This window comes from Moschus berezovskii, chromosome 4 (assembly GCF_049115385.1).
Source record: "Moschus berezovskii isolate FMDL1 chromosome 4, NW_MosBer_1.0, whole genome shotgun sequence".
NCBI classification, from domain to species: domain Eukaryota; kingdom Metazoa; phylum Chordata; class Mammalia; order Artiodactyla; family Moschidae; genus Moschus; species Moschus berezovskii.
The window spans coordinates 124,669,480-124,687,137 of record NC_142463.1 but is presented as its reverse complement, the minus strand read 5'-3'; the positions used below and the strand labels follow the sequence as shown (position 1 = coordinate 124,687,137).

General features: G+C 40.6%; 1 protein-coding gene across 2 annotated transcripts in view; it reads right to left on the bottom strand.

The window, feature by feature from the left end:
- Positions 1-17,394, bottom strand: part of TIPRL (TOR signaling pathway regulator) — a 65,210-nt gene extending 47,816 nt beyond the window's left edge. For both annotated transcript variants that reach the window (XM_055402102.2, XM_055402103.2), the window contains exons 1-3: positions 17,150-17,394; positions 3,798-3,977; positions 2,954-3,053 (exon numbers count right to left, since the gene is read on the bottom strand). In XM_055402102.2, coding sequence (XP_055258077.1) covers positions 2,954-3,053; positions 3,798-3,977; positions 17,150-17,253 — 384 coding nt within the window. In that variant the 5' untranslated portion in view covers positions 17,254-17,394. The remainder of the gene's footprint in view (positions 1-2,953; positions 3,054-3,797; positions 3,978-17,149) is intronic.
- Positions 17,395-17,658: the final 264 nt, after the last annotated feature.

Sequence of the window (17,658 nt, the reverse complement as noted above, 5' to 3'; positions counted from 1 at the left end):
GAAAATTTAAGATACTGAATCATACTAAAATAACTGGGTAAATGTTCCAATGTGTTTTAAAAAAACACAAAACACTTTTTAAAATGAATGCACACTAAGCATGTTTTATTCCTAAAAAGGAAGTATCAATAGAAGAGGCAGCCTTGTACTTTTATATTCCTGTATGTCCAATTTGTTTATTTAATAAGTGAAAGTTGCTCAGTCATGTCCAACTCCTTGCAACCCCATGACTATACAGTCCATGGATTTCTCCAGGCCAGAATACTGAAGTGGGTAGCCTTTCCCTTCTCCAGGGGATCTTCCCAACCTAGGGATCAAACCCAGGTCTCCCGCATTGAAGGCGGATTCTTTACCAGCTGAGCTATCAAGGAAGCCCATTTATTTTATAGGAAAGAAAAAAAACAGCCAAATGTTGATAGGTTACTATGGGCCAGGTACATATTATGCATTTGACCTGTTTTCTCATAATATTCTCATACCATAATCTGAGAGAAGTGCCCATGGTAGCCCAGACAACAAATGACAAGGCTGGGTATGAATCCAGCAAGGTCAGTATTACTTCATGACTGGCTCTCTCCTCTTATGCCATGATACAACTCAGGGTAATGGGTTAAACAACCTGAAGAGTGAGAAAACATTAAATATACACACACACCAGAAGCCACCAGCAACTAAAGAGCAAGAATTTAAGGGCAAAGGAAAGGCTTCATTCTAATGCCTCATTCTCTGATACTCTTACTGTACATATAAAATACTTTCTCCTACACTGGCATACACTTCCTATACATACTAGGGCTCTGAATAAGTGTTCTGAGGAACAGCTGAAGGATTAAATAATTAAAAATCTCAAATAATATTACAGGTCAAAAAATATATATATTATAGGTCAAAAAATCCTTAGGTATTAAAACAAAGTTAAATGTAAAATATATTCCTATGACAGTGATATTCCACATATAACAAATGTGCTTAACAATAAGCTCTAGCATCAGTGTTACCTTACTAAGAGATACACACTTAAAGATCTTGAACCCACTTCTTTATCTACAAAATGAGGATAATAATGCCTATCTAACAGGATTATTTTGAGAGTTAAGCAACAAAGTCTGAACAATTTTACCTGGAAAATAGTCACTATTTTTTAAGGCAACAAAGGAACACATTCATCAACTCTATTTAGATCATAAAGCAAGAGGTAACCGACTAGATGGACATGAGTTTGAGTGAACTCCGGGAGTTGGTGATGGACAGGGAGGCCTGGCATGCTGTGATTCATGGGGTTGCAAAGAGTCAGACACGACTGAGCGACTGAACTGAACTGAAACACTATTTAGACAATATATCTACTTTTATTTTTGGTATTTCAATAATATTAACTTGACAATTGAAATATGATACTATAATAATAGCAGCTGCTATTAAGATCTTATTGTGTTAACAGACACTGTGCTATAAACACTTAATACATATATTCTTTATTACATCACAACTGATATTATCCTTAGTTTACCAAAGGCGTGAAAGTAAAAGGTGCTCAGTCGTGTAAGACTCTTTGTGATCTCATGGACTATACAGTCCATGGAATTCTCCAGGCCAGAATACTGGATCTTCCCAACCCAGGGATGGAACCCAGATCTCCCACATTGCAGGCAGATTCTTTACCAGCTGAGCCATAAAGGAAGCCCAAGAATACTGGAATGGGTAGCCTATCCCTTCTCCAGCGGATCTTCCTGACTCAAAAATCAAACTGGGGTCTCCTGCATTGCAGGCGGATTCTTTACCAACTGAGCTATGAGGGAAGCCCAAAGGCTTAGCAAAGATTAAATTGCCTTTCCAAGCTGTTAAGTAATGGGGCTGAGATTTGAACTAAGGTCTGCCAAAGCCTCAGCTCCTTACCACTAGTGAGTGGTTGATCATACTGACATTTGTCAGCAACATCCTAGAACAAATTAAATTACAGGCTGAAGTGCCAATGAAGAGTACTGAGTATATCCCTTTCACCTCCTACTGCTCTCACACTCCTTATCTCCCACAAAGAAAGCCATCATTATTATTGCACAAGGTAAAACAAATTCTCATTTCCTCACTTTCTGCAATGAAATAGCAAACGGTCTACACACTTTGAAAAGTTTTTCAATCAGGAATGAAAAGAGGGAATATTAATCTATAAAGTATTAACAGACTAGAATATTAGTATAATATAAAGTATTAACAGACCTTCCTCCCCCATTAGACTGTAGTGGAGAGATTATTTGTCTGTACTCTGCTGTATCCATGACTCTATGTAGCTAAGCTCCCAATATGAGGCCTGCCGGTTCCACATTCCTAGAGTCATTTACCATGAAATGAATCTCTTCTTAAGCAGGTCTTATACAGATTGATTAACATCAATACAGAGTTTTAGAATTCACTGAAAACTCCTACAGATAATTTTATATCAAAACTCTGCTATAAGGTAGATATTTCTGTTTTTCCAATTTACTGATAAAATAGAATCAGACAGATTAAACAACTTGCCTAAAGTCATACCTGATTCACACATAGTGCAGACAGAAAAATAATCCCAGTTGTCTAATCAAAATTCCTACCTGCCCACATATCCGTTTATCTGTAAAACTGCAAGCTACTAGCTAGCAGGGTTTGTCTAAATCACCTAATACAGTACACCAAGGACAGTACATTTTAACGCTTCTTGATATTATATAATAACATTAAGGCAATCCGCCAGCTACTACAACCATATTTTTAATAAAAATTGTTCCACTATGGCCTTCTTTTATTTTGTGCTGATAATCAACAAGCAAAATTCCCTCACATTAGGTTCTAAAGCCTCCCACAATACAAAGTAAGTAGGATGAAAGTAGCAGCATAAAATAACCCATTACTAGAAAGCTTTAACACTGAGACTATCCAAAGCAATCAATGACTCATAAAAGCAAAAAATAAGATTTACCTTTAACTTAAGTGATTCTCCAAGTAATGTTCCCTTATAATCCGTTGTATAGGTCCAATCATACGGTTTAATAACCTCTTTAGAGTGTTCACCCTCCGTCCTCAAATACCAAAATGAGAAGGATCAGATTCAGTGAGGCAGAATATAGAACATCTGTATTCATTTTGTTGTTTAGTTGCTAAGTCGTGTTCAACTCTTTTGTGACCCCATGGACTGCAGTATTCATGCATCACACCAAATTACATTCTATACATAATATATCATTTAATAAACACATATACTTGTCAAAATTCACTAATATAAGATCTTTCTTAGCTTTTCTGTACACGTATTGTTATTTAACCTGCCATGAATTGATAATGTAGTCTCCCTAATTAATCTGTACAATGCCTAAGGACATGGTTTAAAGGTTTATACTTTTTTCAAAGAACCTAATACATAACAGGAACAAAATAAATAACTCTCGATTTGATTATGAAATAAAATACATTTTTCATTTTTCTTGATTTCAATGCTCCTTAAATTTTCAATGCAAATCATAAGCAAACATTTTTCTTCAAAAACAGGAACATTAAAGTACACAGTGTAATGTGTCTTCACTAAAGAACACTGAAAGTTCAAAACACTAAACCTTCCATAGTTCACCTCAACTGTCATTCAATTTAACTCAGGAAGTACTAAAAAGGGGGTAATTAATCACTTTTATCAATGAGAAAAATGAACTCTAGAATGATTCAACTATCAAATTTAATAATAATACTAGCCCTTCATTCTAATAAAATATCACAACTGAATACTTTTTCAACTCTTTTCTATTTCAACCCCTAACTGCCGAGATTCTCACCTGCTTTCCTGCCACTCTTCAGCACAGGCTACTTTAAGCATTCCTTGGTAGTTGTTCACACATCTTAATGCATCTGTAGCATTGAATTCAATTCCAAAGCCAGAGCCATGCTGGATTCTCAAAACATTGTCTCCAAACATCATTTCAGGGAGAGATGGCATATGCAATTCATCAGCTAACCTATGCATAATCAAAAGTCAGAAGGATTATTTTATATCACTGATGGCACTCTTGTTTCCTTTTGATCTCCACAGAATACCTTCTACTCCTAAATGAGTTAAATAATATATGATTTAATAAGATGATATAGTTGTAAAGTCTATAAATGCTTTCATCATCCATTGTCTTTATGTATACCTTTTTGGCACTGTACTAGGTAGTGGGCTAAATAATAAGATAATAAATATACAAAAATACATAATATAATGTCAGCTAGTAATAAGTGATACACGAAAATTGAAGCAAAGCAATGCAGGGGTACCATTTAAGATAGGATGATCAAAGAGAAATCTGAGATAGTTGAATCTGAGCCTCAAAACTACCCTGTGAGCTAAGAAAGGCTCAGAGAACTTAAGTAGCTAACTGAAATCTCAGAGCTAGTAAGTGGTAAAACTAGGCCTCTTTCCATTATACTAGCCTGCTTTATAAAAACTTGGACCTCAACTGGCTAGTCTTACTACACAAGAAAGTTAGATTAGACCTACTATGAGGCCAAGATCACAAATTATTAACTCACAGATATGTTACGACTAGCCTACATAGAATACTTTTTTAATATTTGAAATAACTGGCAAAATTATTCAGTTGCCAATAAAAATTGAGAGATTTTTGAGAAATCTGGACTTTTGGTTTCTCTTTGGAAAATAAAAAGGAAGACTTGGCCAATACTGAACCTGTATTTCCACATGACACCAACTGGCTGGAACAAAGTAGAGGTTTCTCTCTTTAAATGGGCTATGAGCTTGCTGGTTCACCAGTCCCCTTGACTCTTTAGAAAGCTAGTTTGTAACCATGTTTAAAAGATTTTTAAGTGGCTACTAGTTACTTCTGGAAAAAGTAACTCTATGTATAGGTTTTGTTGTTGTTGTTGTTCAGTTGTTATGTCCAACTCTTTTGCCTGCCAGAGTCCTCTGTCTCTGGCATTTCCCAGACAAGAATACTGGAGTGGGTTGCCATTTCCTTCTCCAGGGGATCTTTCTGACCCAGGGATTGAACCCATGTCTCTTGCATTGGTAGGTGGATCCTTTACCATTGAGCCACCAGGAAAGCCCCTTATGTATAGGTTACCATGCCTTACAACCCCATCACCTCAGTTACAACCAGGACTTTCAGTTTAGGGATGAAAGTTCAGCTTCTCAAACAAGGGTAATTATCTATGTTGCTGGCAGGAACCCTTGAATTTTAGCCTGATAACTCTGCCCAATACAGTCATGCTGAATTGAATAATGGCCAATTAAATTTATTCTGATCCCTCTTTTCATAAGTTTGGGTGACAGTTAAATAAAGCACAAACCAAGAGATATGGCATGACACAGAACCATGAGGTAGTGAGGAGGGGAGAGTGAAAATTTTAAGTAACAGCCAGAGAAGCAGACAGAGCGAAGGAGAAACTGAAAAATAAGGATAATAATAAGATTAGAGACATCTATAGTTGTTTTGGTCATAGGAACCGTTCATTTTCTGAGCTAAATCCTGTGTTTAATTATTTCCTCATGTACTATTAAATTCTCATCACTTGAGGCAACCGAGGTGGACAGGGATGGGAAAGGGGTTGAGGGGTGGGGCAGGGATTCTCTTTTCCTTGCAACCTGAAAGCATAACAGAGGCTCCATGGAAGCAATTTTCTAATTACCTTTTATATCAATTTTTAAATTTTATTGCTTTCAGAAAATTTTCAAAAAGTATTACTTTGTTTACAAACAAAAACTATAAAATGTTATTTCACCTTTTCCTACTGATCAAAGATCATCATACTTAACAAACTTGTTAAGACAAGGTCCACAAGTTCAACTGAGGGTTTATACCTCTACCTGCTCTAGAATGTAGGTATCTGCCCCTGAAACACCCTCATCTCTTTTTGTTTTAACCTATCAAAGGCTGCAAAAGCAAATAATCACACTTCTTTAAACTGCATAATGAATAAAAAGACAACAAGAAAAATAATAATAATTCATTTATTAGGACAAAGAGACTAGGGATATTTTCTCCTTCCTTACATTTCTAATACAGTTATAAAGTATGCAATAGAGTCCAAAGTTTAAAAATGCTTTGAATGAAGTTCTAAGGGATCCTGTACAAAACACAGGATTTTAGTGCAAGTGGTCTATGACAGCTACTTTAGCAGATCAGGTTTTCTTTTTTTTTTTTCTTTTCTAAGACTTCCAGATTTTTGAAAGCTGTATAGCTACACAGGTTAGGTAAGGTGAAACAATATATTATAGAATGTATTTTTACATAAAACTAACAAAAGATCTATGCATATCCCAAGACCACAATTATCCTCTTTCCAGTTGCTTTAAATCTATTCCCAATTAGACATACCAATCAAGTCTTGTAAAAACCATGCATAAACAAATTATTTAAGCTTTAAATGTAAAAAATATTGATAGTGGAAACATCTACTTCATTCCTGGATCATCAAAGCCTCACCACTTTTAAGAATGAAGATGGGTTCTAATTTTACCATGATTGCCCAGAAGAGAAGTTAATGTACCACAGCCCCATGTTTCCTTAAGTTTCCCATCTCTGGTGAATTTTCTGTTCTTACATAGCAATAATATTAATTTTGCCTACGAAGCAAAGAAAAAAACACTAAAAAATTAAAGCTGTTATTTCTTATAAGAAACACCTTTGCCAGCAAAATTCTCAACTTATTGCAAGCTTTAAAAGGCGATAATGAAAAAAGCAAATACACCCACTGAGGGAAACCAGCACTTACTGGCTTAGATTTTGAGAAGAATTATGCCAATTTACATTCCACCCTGGGGCAAAAAATTTTTTTAAAGTACCAAGAATTTAATCAAATTTATATTCTTTGACTCAAAATACCAGCTTTGGAAATCTGTAATAAAGAAATAATCCCAATGCAGGGAAGAAAAAAACTACAGACATTAATACTCATAATCATCTCATTTATAATAGTAAAGAAGAAATAATCCAATGATAAGGAAATAAATAGCTATGTAAACTGTTATCTGGGCTACCCAGACAGTGCAGTGGTAAAGAATCCACCTGCCAATGCAGGAGATGTAAGAGACACGGGATCGATCCCTGGGTCAGGAAGATTCCCCTGGGGTAGAAATGGCAACCCACTCCAATATTCTTGCCTGGAAAATTCCTTGAACAGAGGAGCTTGGCAGGCTACAGTCCAGGGAGTCAAAAGACACACATGACCGAGCAACTGAGAACACAAACTATTGTCTATCCAAATGATAAAACATTCAGTCAGTTCAGTTCAGTTGCTCAGTCGTGTCCAACTCTCCGCGACCCCATGAATCACAGCACACTAGGCCTCCCTGTCCATCACCAACTCCCGGAGTTCACTCAAACTCATGTCCACAGAGTCGGTGATGCCATCCAGCCACCTCATTCTCTGTCGTCCCCTTCTCCTCCCGCCCCCAACCTTTCCTAGCATCAGAGTCTTTTCCAGTGAGTCAACTCGTCACATGAGGTGGCCAAAGTATTGCAGTTTCAGCTTTAGCATCAGTCCTTCCAATGAACACCCAGGATTGATCTCCTCTAGAACGGACTGGTTGGATCTCCTTGCAGTCCAAGGGACTCTCAAGAGTCTTCTCCAACACCACAGTTCAAAAGCATCAATTCTTCGGCGATCAGCTTTCTTCACAGTCCAACTCTCACATCCATAAATGACCACGGGAAAAACCATAGCCTTGACTAGATGGACCTTTGTTGGCAAAGTAATGTCTCTGCTTTTTAATATACTATCAAGGTTGGTCATAACTTGCCTTCCAAGGAGTAAGTGTCTTTTAATTTCATGGCTGCAGTCGGCATCTGCAGTGATTTTGGAGCCCAAAAAAATAAAGTCTGACACTGTTTCCACTGTTTTTCCATCTATTTCCCATGAAGTGATGGGACCAGATGCCATGATCTTTGTTTTCTGAATGTTGAACTTCAAGCCAACCTTGTCACTCTCCTCTTTCACTTTCATCAAGAGGCTTTTTAGTTCCTCTTCACTTTCTGCCATAAGGGTGGTGTCATCTGCATATCTGAGGTTATTGATATTTCTCCCAGCAATCTTGATTCCAGCTTGTGCTTCTTCCAGCCCAGCATTCCTCATGATGTACTCTGCATGTAAGTTAAATAAGCACATTGACAATATAGAGCCTTGACGTACTCCTTTTCCTATTTGGAACCAGTCTGTTGTTCCATGTACAGTTCTGACTGTTGCTTCCTGACCTGCATACAGGTTTCTCAAGACACAGGTCAGGTGGTCTGGTATTCCCATATCTTTCAGAATGTTCCACAGTTTATTGTGATCCACACAGTCAAAAGCTTTGGCATAGTCAATGAAGCAGAAATAGATGCTTTTCTGGAACTCTCTTGCTTTCTCCATGGTCCAGCGGATGCTGGCAATTTGATCTCTGGTGCCTCTGCCTTTTCTAAAGCCTGCTTAAACATCTGGGAGTTCACGGTTCACATATTGCTGAAGCCTGGCTTGGAGAATTTTGAGACTTACTTTACTAGCGTGTGAGATGAGTGCAATTGTGCGGTAGTTTGAGCATTCTTTGGCATTGCCTTTCTTTGGGATGGGAATGAAGACCGACCTTTTCCAGTCCTGTGGCCACTGCTGAGTTTTCCAAATTTGCTGGCATATTGAGTGCAGCCCTTTCACAGCATCATCTTTCAAGATTTGAAATAGCTCAACTGGAATTCCATCACCTCCACTAGCTTTGTTCCTAGTGATGCTTTCTAAGGCCCACTTGACTTCACATTCCAAGATGTCTGGCTCTAGGTCAGTGATCACGTTATCCTGACTATCTTGGTCGTGAAGATCTTTTTTGTACAGTTCTTCTGTGTATTCTTGCCACCTCTTCTTAATATCTTCTGCTTCTGTTAGGTCCATACCATTTCTGTCCTTTATCGAGCCCATCTTTGCATGAAATGTTCCCTTGGAATCTCTAATTTTCTTGAAGAGAAATCTTGTCTTTCCCATTCTGTTGTTTTCCTCTATTTCTTTGCATTGACCACTGAGGAAGGCTTTCTTATCTCTCCTTGCTATTCTTTGGAACTCTGCATTCAGATGCTTATATCTTTCCTTTTCTCCTTTGCTTTTCGCTTTTCTTTTCACAGCTATTTGTAAGGCCTCCTCAGACAGCCATTTTGCTTTTTTGCATTTCTTTTCCATGGGGATGGTCTTGGTCCCTGTCTCCTGCACAATGTCACGAACCTTCGTCCAGAGTTCATCAGGCACTCTATCTCTCAGATCTAGTTCCTTAAATCTATTTCTCACTTCCACTGTATAATCATAAGGGATTTGATTTAGGTCATATCTGAATGGTCTAGTGGTTTTCCCTACTTTCTTCAATTTAAGTCTGAATTTGGCAATAAGGAGTTCATGATCTGAGCCACAGTCAGCTCCTGGTCTTGTTTTTGCTAACTGTATACAGCTTCTCCATCTTTGGCGCCAAAGAATATAATCATACTGATTTCGGTGTTGACCATCTGGTGATGTCCATGTGTAGAGTCTTCTCTTGTGTTGTTGGAAGAGGGTGTTTGCTATGACCAGTGCGTTCTCTTGGCAAAACTCTATTAGCCTTTGCCCTGCTTCATTCCGTGCTCCAAGACCAAATTTGCCTGTTACTCCAGGTGTTTCTTGACTTCCTACTTTTGCATTCCAGTCCCATATAATGAAAAGGACATCTTGTTTGGGTGTTAGTTCTAAAAGGTCTTGTATGTCTTCATAGAACTGTTCAACTTCAGCTTCTTCCACATTACTGGTTGGGGTATAGGCCTGGATTACTGTAATACTGAATGGTTTGCCTTGGAAATGAACAGAAATCATTCTGTCGTTTTTAAGATTGCATCCAAGTACTGCATTTCGGACTCTTTTGTTGACCATGATGGCTACTCCATTTCTTCTAAGGCATTCCTGCCCACAGTAGCAGATATAATGGTCATCTGAGTAAATTCACCCATTCCAGTCCATTTTAATTCACTGATTCCTAGAATGTCTATGTTCACTCTTGCCATCTTCTGTGTGACCACTTCCAATTTGCCTTGATTCATGGACCTAACATTCCAGGTTCCTAGGCAATATTGCTTTTTACAGCACCGGACCTTGCTTCTATCACCGGTCACATCCACAACTGGGTATTGGTTTTGCTTTTGCTCCATCCCTTCATTCCTTCTAGAGTTATTTCTCCACTGATCTCCAGTAGCATACTGGGCACCTACCAACCTGGGGAATTCCTCATTCAGTATCCTATCATTTTGCCCTTTGATACTGTTCATGGGGTTCTCAAGGCAAGTATACTGAAGTGGTTTGCCATTCCCTTCTCCAGTGGACCACATTCGGCTGTGGTCCATGTGATCAGATCGACGCGAGAGACGCCAGCCCCGGCGGCGCAGAAGCGATAAAACATTACGTAATCATTAAAAATATTTAAAAGGAGAATAATGTTGAAAAATTTTTATGATACAACAGTAAGGAAAAAAATCAGGCACACTGTATGTTCATAAGATCTCTGTGTTTGATCTAACATTTTAAGTTGCACATCTTTAGGGTGATACTTGATACCATTAATTTTCATTATAAATTTAAGTAAAATTTATTATTTTGTTATTAGGAAATAGGAAATAACAAATACTAGAGAGATCAATACTCCCATCAAATGCCATAGACATGACAGACAGCAAAAATATTATTTTAAAAAAAGAGAGAAAAGAAGAGAAAATGTGGTTTATAAATACAATGGAATATTATGCAGCCTTTTAAAAGCAGGAAATTCTGCAATCTGTGATGGCATGTATGAACCCTAAGAACATTATGCTAAGTAAAACAAACCAGTCATAGAAAGACAGACACTACATGATTCTACTTATTCACAGAATCAAAGATTGAAATGGTAGTTGCCAAGGGCTGGAGGAAGGGAAAAACAGGTTGCTAATTAATAGGTGTAAAATTTCACGCAAGCAAGATGAATAAGTTCTAGAGATCTGCTGTACAACACTGTCCCTACAGTCAGTAATAATTCATTCTACATTTATGAATTTGTCAGGAGGGTAGAATTTATATAAAGTGTTCTTACTACCCTTATGGCAGAAAGTGAAGAGGAACTAAAAAGCCTCTTGATGAAAGTGAAAGAGGAGAGTGAAAAGGTTGGCTTGAAACTCAACATTCAGAAAACAAAGATCATGGCATCTGGTCCCATCACTTCATGGGAAATAGATGGAAAAACAGTGGAAACAGTGTCAGACTTTATTTTTTTGGGCTCCAAAATCACTGCAGATGCCGACTGCAGCCATGAAATTAAAAGACACTTACTCCTTGGAAGGCAAGTTATGACCAACCTTGATAGTATATTAAAAAGCAGAGACATTACTTTGCCAACAAAGGTCCATCTAGTCAAGGCAATGGTTTTTTCCGTGGTCATGTATGGATGTGAGAGTTGGACTGTGAAGAAAGCTGATCGCCAAAGAATTGATGCTTTTTAACTGTGGTGCTGGAGAAGACTCTTGAGAGTCCCTTGGAGGAGATCCAACCAGTCCATTCTAAAGGAGATCAATCCTGGGTGTTCATTGGAAGGACTGATGCTAAAGCTGAAACTGCAATACTTTGGCCACCTCATGCGACGAGTTGACTCACTGGAAAAGACTCTGATCCTAGGAAAGGTTGGGGGCAGGAGGAGAAGGGGACAACCGAGAATGAGATGGCTGGATGGCATCACCGACTCTGGACATGAGTTTGAGTGAACTCCGGGAGTTGGTGATGGACAGGGAGGCCTGGCGTGCTGTGATTCATGGGGTCGCGGAGAGTCGGACACGACTGAGCAACTGAACTGAACTGAACCACAACAAAACAAAATTTTTTAAAAAATAAAATATTAAATACTTAAAAGATTAAAAAGGATGGATTATAATCAGAATAAACATTTCATAAAAAGATTAGATATAAATAAGCTGCAACCACTGCAGAGTGCATATGAAACATAAACTAATATGAGATGTAATTCTGTGGATTTTCCCAACATATGTGAAAAAATCTGGCAGTCCTCTGAAATACTCCAGTTATACATATGTCAAAAGAATATCTGCCAATAACTTACATTTCTTCAAATGTCCTAAATTCAGTGTATCTTGAACACAGGCCAAACAGAGTATCTTAACCCCATTTTTAATGGCAAATTTTACTCTTTGTAACAAACTGGTATGCCTATTTATAAGGTCACAGAAAAGTCAGCAGTGACCACAGGACTGGAAAAGGTGTTTTCATTTCAATCCCAAAAAAGGGCAATGCCAAAGAATGCTCAGACTACCATACAACTGCTCTCATTTCACATGCTAGCAAATGCTCAAAATCCTCCAAGCTAGGCTTCAATAGTACATGAACCAAGAACTTCCAGATGTACAAGCTGGATTTAGAAAAGGCAGAGGAACCAGAGATCAAATTGCCAATATCCACTGGATCATAGAAAAAGCAAGGGAATTCCAGAAAAACATTTGCTTCATTGACTACGCTAAAGCCTTTGACTGTGTGGATCACAACAAACTGGAAAACTATTGAAGAGTTGGGAATACCAGACCACCTTACCTGCCTCCTGAGAAACCTGTATGCAGGTCAAGAAGCAACATAGAACCCAACATGGAACAACAGACTGGTTCAAAATCGGGAAAGGAGTATGTCAAGGCTGTATATTGTCACCCTACTTAGTGCTAGTTAGTGCTAGTGAAAGTCGCTCAGTTTTATCTGACTCTTTGCAACCCCACAGACTATATAATCCATGGAATTCTCCAGGTCAGAATACTGGAGTTCCCAACCCAATGATCGAACCAGTCTCCCACATCGCAGGCAGATTCTTTACCAGCTGAGCCACCAGGGAAGCCCCTGTTTCTACATTTATATATAGAGTACATCATGCAAAATGCCAGGCTGGATGAAGCTCATGACTGAATCAAGATTGCCAGGAGAAATATCAATAACCTCATAAAGGCAGATGACACCACCCTGATGGCAGAAAGCAAAGAGGAACTAAAGAGCCTCTTGATGAAGATGAGAAAGAAGAGTGAAAAAGCTGCTTAAAACTCAACATTCAAAAAACTAAGATCATGGCATTCAGTCCCATCACTTCATGGCAAATAGATGGGGAAACAATGGAAGCAATAACAGACTTTATTTTCCTGGACTCCAAAATCACTGCAAATGGTGACTGAATCCAGGAAATTAAAAGACACTTACTCCTTCAAAGAAAAGCTGTGACAAGTCTGCTGCTGCTAAGTCGCTTCAGTCGTGTCCGACTCTGTGCGACCCCATAGACGGCAGCCCACCAGGCTCTGCCATCCCTGGGATTCTCCAGGCAAGAACACTGGAGTGGGTTGCCATTTCCTTCTCCAATGCATGAAAGTGAAAAGTGAAAGTGAAGCCGCTCAGTCATGTCCGACTCTTCGCGACCCCATGGACTGTAGCCTACCAGGTTCCTCCATCCATGGGATTTTCCAGGCAAGAGTACTGGAGTGGGTTGCCATTGGCTTCTCCAATGACAAGTCTAGACAGCATATTAAAAAGCAGAGACATCACTTTGCCAACAAAGGTCCGTCTAGTCAAAGCTATGGTTTTTCCAGTAGTCATGTATGGATGTGAGAGTTGGACCATAAAGAAGGCTGAGCACCAAAGAATTCATGTTTTTGAACTGTGGTGTTGGAGAAGACTCTCGAGAGATCCTTGGACTGCAAGGATATCAAACCAATCAATCCTAAAGGAAATCAATCCTGAATATTCATTGGCAGGACTGATGCTGAAGCTGAAACTCCAGTACTTTGGCCACCTGATGCAAAGAGCCTATCATTGGAAAAGACCCTGATGCTGAAAAAGACTGAAGGCAGGAGGAGAAGAGGACGACAGAGAACAAGATGGCTGGATAGCATCACCGATTCAATGGACATGAGTTTGAGCAAACTCTGGGAGTTAGTGAAGGACAGGGAAGCCTGGCATGCTGCAGTCCATGGGAGTCACAAAGAGTCAGATTCGATTGAGCAACTGAACAACAACAAATTTATAAGGCCAAGAAGACAGGAAGTCTTTATAGGATTAAGATGCCTTAATTCATAAAGGAAATTTCACTAATTCAAAGAGAAGTGAAAGCATTAGTTGCTCAGTTGTGTCCAACTCTTTGTGACCTCATGGACTGTAACCCACCAGGTTCCTCTGTCCATGGAATTCTCCAGGCAAAAATACTGGAGTAGGTTACCATTTCCTTCTCCAGGGGATCTTCCCAACCCAGAGATCGAACCTGGGTCTCCTACTTCAGGCAGATTCTTTACCGTCTGAACCATTATTAATCCAGAATTTTCCTAATTCACTTAAATATTAATATACAACAACCAGTGACGACCAGCTCAGTGGTTGGACCATGGAGAAGCTCCAGATCATTTCCCAAAGCCAAACTTGCATCAGAAAAAAAGGTTACAATCACTGTTTCGTGGTCTGCTGCCTGTCTGATCCACTGCAGCTTTCTGAATCAGGGGGAAACCATTACATCTAAGATGTATGCGCAGCAAATTGATGAGTTGCATCGAAAACTGCAAAGGATGCAGCCAGCATTGGTCAACACGAAGGACCCAATTCTTCTCCACAACAATGCCTGACTGCAGGTTGCACAATCAATGCTTCAAAAGTTGAATGAATTGGGCTACCAAGTTTTGCCTCATCCACCATATTCACCTGACCTCTCATCAACTGACTACCACTTCTCCAAGCATCTCAACTTTTTGCAGGGAAAATGCTTCCACAACCAGTAGGAGGCAGAAAATGCTACCAAGAGTTCATCGCTGAATCCCAAAGCACAGATTTTTACACTACAGAAATAAACAAACATTTCTCATAGGTAAAAATGTGTTGATTTTAATGGTTCCTATTTTGATTAATAAAGAAGTGCTTGAGCCTAGTTACAGTGATTTAAAATTCACAATCCAAAATCACAATTAGGTTTGCACCAGCCTAATATATAGTACAATTGCAGCCATGAAATTAAAAGACGCTTACTCCTTGGAAGGCAAGTTATAACCAACCTAGACAGTATATTAAAAAGCAGAGACATTACTTTGCCAACCAAGGTCCGTCTAGCCAAGGCTATGGTTTCTCCCGTGGTCATGTATGGATGTGAGAGTTGGACTATGAAGAAGGCTGACCGCCGAAGAATTGATCCTTTTTAACTGTGGTGCTGGAGAAGACTCTTGAGAGTCCCTTGGACTGCAAGGAGATCCAACCAGTCCATTCTAGAGATCAATCCTGGGTGTTCATTGGAGGGACTGATGCTAAAGCTGAAACTGCAATACTTTGGCCACCTCATGCGACGAGTTGACTCACTGGAAAAGACTCTGATGCTAGGAAAGGTTGGGGGCGGGAGGAGAAGGGGACGACAGAGAATGAGATGGCTGGATGGCATCACCGACTCTGTGGACATGAGTTTGGGTAAACTCCGGGAGTTGGTGATGGACAGGGAGGCCTGGCATGCTGTGATTCATGGGGTCGCAGAGAGTCGGACACGACTGAGCAACTGAACTGAACTGAACTGAACTGAATATATAGTACAAGCATATATGTGGTGCAATATGTAGCAGAGAAAGTTATATACAGAGGAAAACTCAGAGAATAACTCAACCTGTGGTGGGATGAAACAAAATTTTTCTTAGTAACTCTGCAAGAAAGTTACCTTTTTATTAATTATGATACTAAACATCCTTTCAAACTCTCTTCTGGTCACTTTCCTCTGCCTAAATCTGTCATTGCTCCCTAGAGTTTCACCTCGTGACTTTTTTCTTTTCTTCTGGATTATTTCTAGACAATCTCAATTGACTCTCAAGCCTCCAGGTGCCAACTGATGATTCCCAAACATAAACCCATAAATAAATCATCTTTTTTTTAAGTGCCTAAGACATCTCCATTTTATAAACTACACTCAATTCATATTTCAACAAACTAAACTCATCCTCCATCCAACACCTGCCCCCAACTGCTCTTCCTTCTCTATTTCTCACCATGTGCAGGCAAAACTTTCCATGCATAACCCAAGCCAGAAATTTTGCCAAGGGTATACAGATTCTTCCTTGTACCCTTACTCCTCCTATCAAGTGACCATCAAATCACTTAATCTCTAAAACATCTCCTCTCCTCTCTACCCTTCTAACTGGTCTCTTCAGGCAGTCCTGCAGCCCTCCAATCCAACCGCCACATCGCGTTCAGATCTTTCAGAGTGTACATCTGATAATGCCGTTCCTTAGTGTAAAATAACACCTGGTGGTAGTCAGATAAAATCCAACAAAACTCCTTAGCCTGGCTTAAAAGTTCTCTCGGTGGCATCTTCACTGCTCAGGAGCCTATCTGCCACTGGCTTCTCACCGCAGTTCTTACCCTGATACCTCATGCTCTAATCACACAGAACTGTTCTTCAAGGCTCCGACTCTCTCTGACCCCCCTGGCTTTCCACGTCCCCCTGGACCTCCCCAAACCTTGTCAAGATTCAGCTCAGGCATGACAACGCATCACAGTTGTCACTCTCACTGGTCCTGCTGCACGACACACGAGCCCAGCCCCGCCCCATCCCACCGACTTTATTAAGATTCATTTCAGGCATCTCAATTTCCCGGATGCCTTGTTGCCCCCACCCCCCAAAAAAAAAATCCCAAATAACCCTGCAGGTACACCTCTATCAATTCACACTGTACAACTATCTGTCTCTCTGACAAAACTGAATTTCTAGAGGAAGACGCTTTCATCTTCTATATCTCAAGCGCCTGGCATGGCACCTGACATGTTAAAAGCCAAGCATATATACCACCCCCGTTATTAACCCTCAAGAAAACAGGTCACAGCCACCCAGAAACAGTCTGAAGGTGGCACCGGCTTTGGCAGGTAGAGACATACGGACCAGAACAGTCATGCTCTACGCAAACCCCGGCGGAGTGACTGTTTCACGAAGCCAGAGCCTGGCGAACCCGAACCGAAGGACAGGAAGTGGTGACAGGAATATTTCCTGGTGCTGTCAATTCAAAGGTCCCGTCCGGAGGGACACAAGCCTCCGCCCTAGAGGAGGGCTGGGGCTTCGCGGGCCTCGCTCTGCCTCCCGCCCAGGCCGAGCTCCAAGGCCCGCACCCCGATCCCAGCCCTAGAGCCTCACTTCTCCACATCCGCCGATTTCATGATGTGGGTCTTGGACGCCGTTAGCTTCCAGGGCCCGAAGGAGAAGTCCTGATGGCTGCTCTGGAAGCCGTGGATCATCATGGCCGCGGCAGGGCCAGCGGGGGCCACACGGAACAGGTTGGAGCACCGGCGGCGTCGGCAGCGGCGGCAGATACCGGTCCCTCCTCCTCCCTCCAGCCCAGCAGCCTAGACTTCCGCGCCGTTACCATGCCCGGCCCCGCCCCCTACCGGCGACACGGACGCAGGCCCTCCTTTCCGCCTCCTTCTCCGTCCCTCGACTTTTTGCTTCCGGGACCAGTTGCCGGGGTTGTGTGACCCACGTCTTACGTCACGACGCACCTGAAAAAGGTGGGGCGAAAATGCTGAGGGCAGAGGCTTCGGCCGCCTGGGAAGTGATTAGGGGCGCGCATATTATTGGATGACATCATCTTGGCCCCTTCGCGGAAGCCCAGTGTTGGAGAATCCGACGTAGAACTTGCAAAGCAG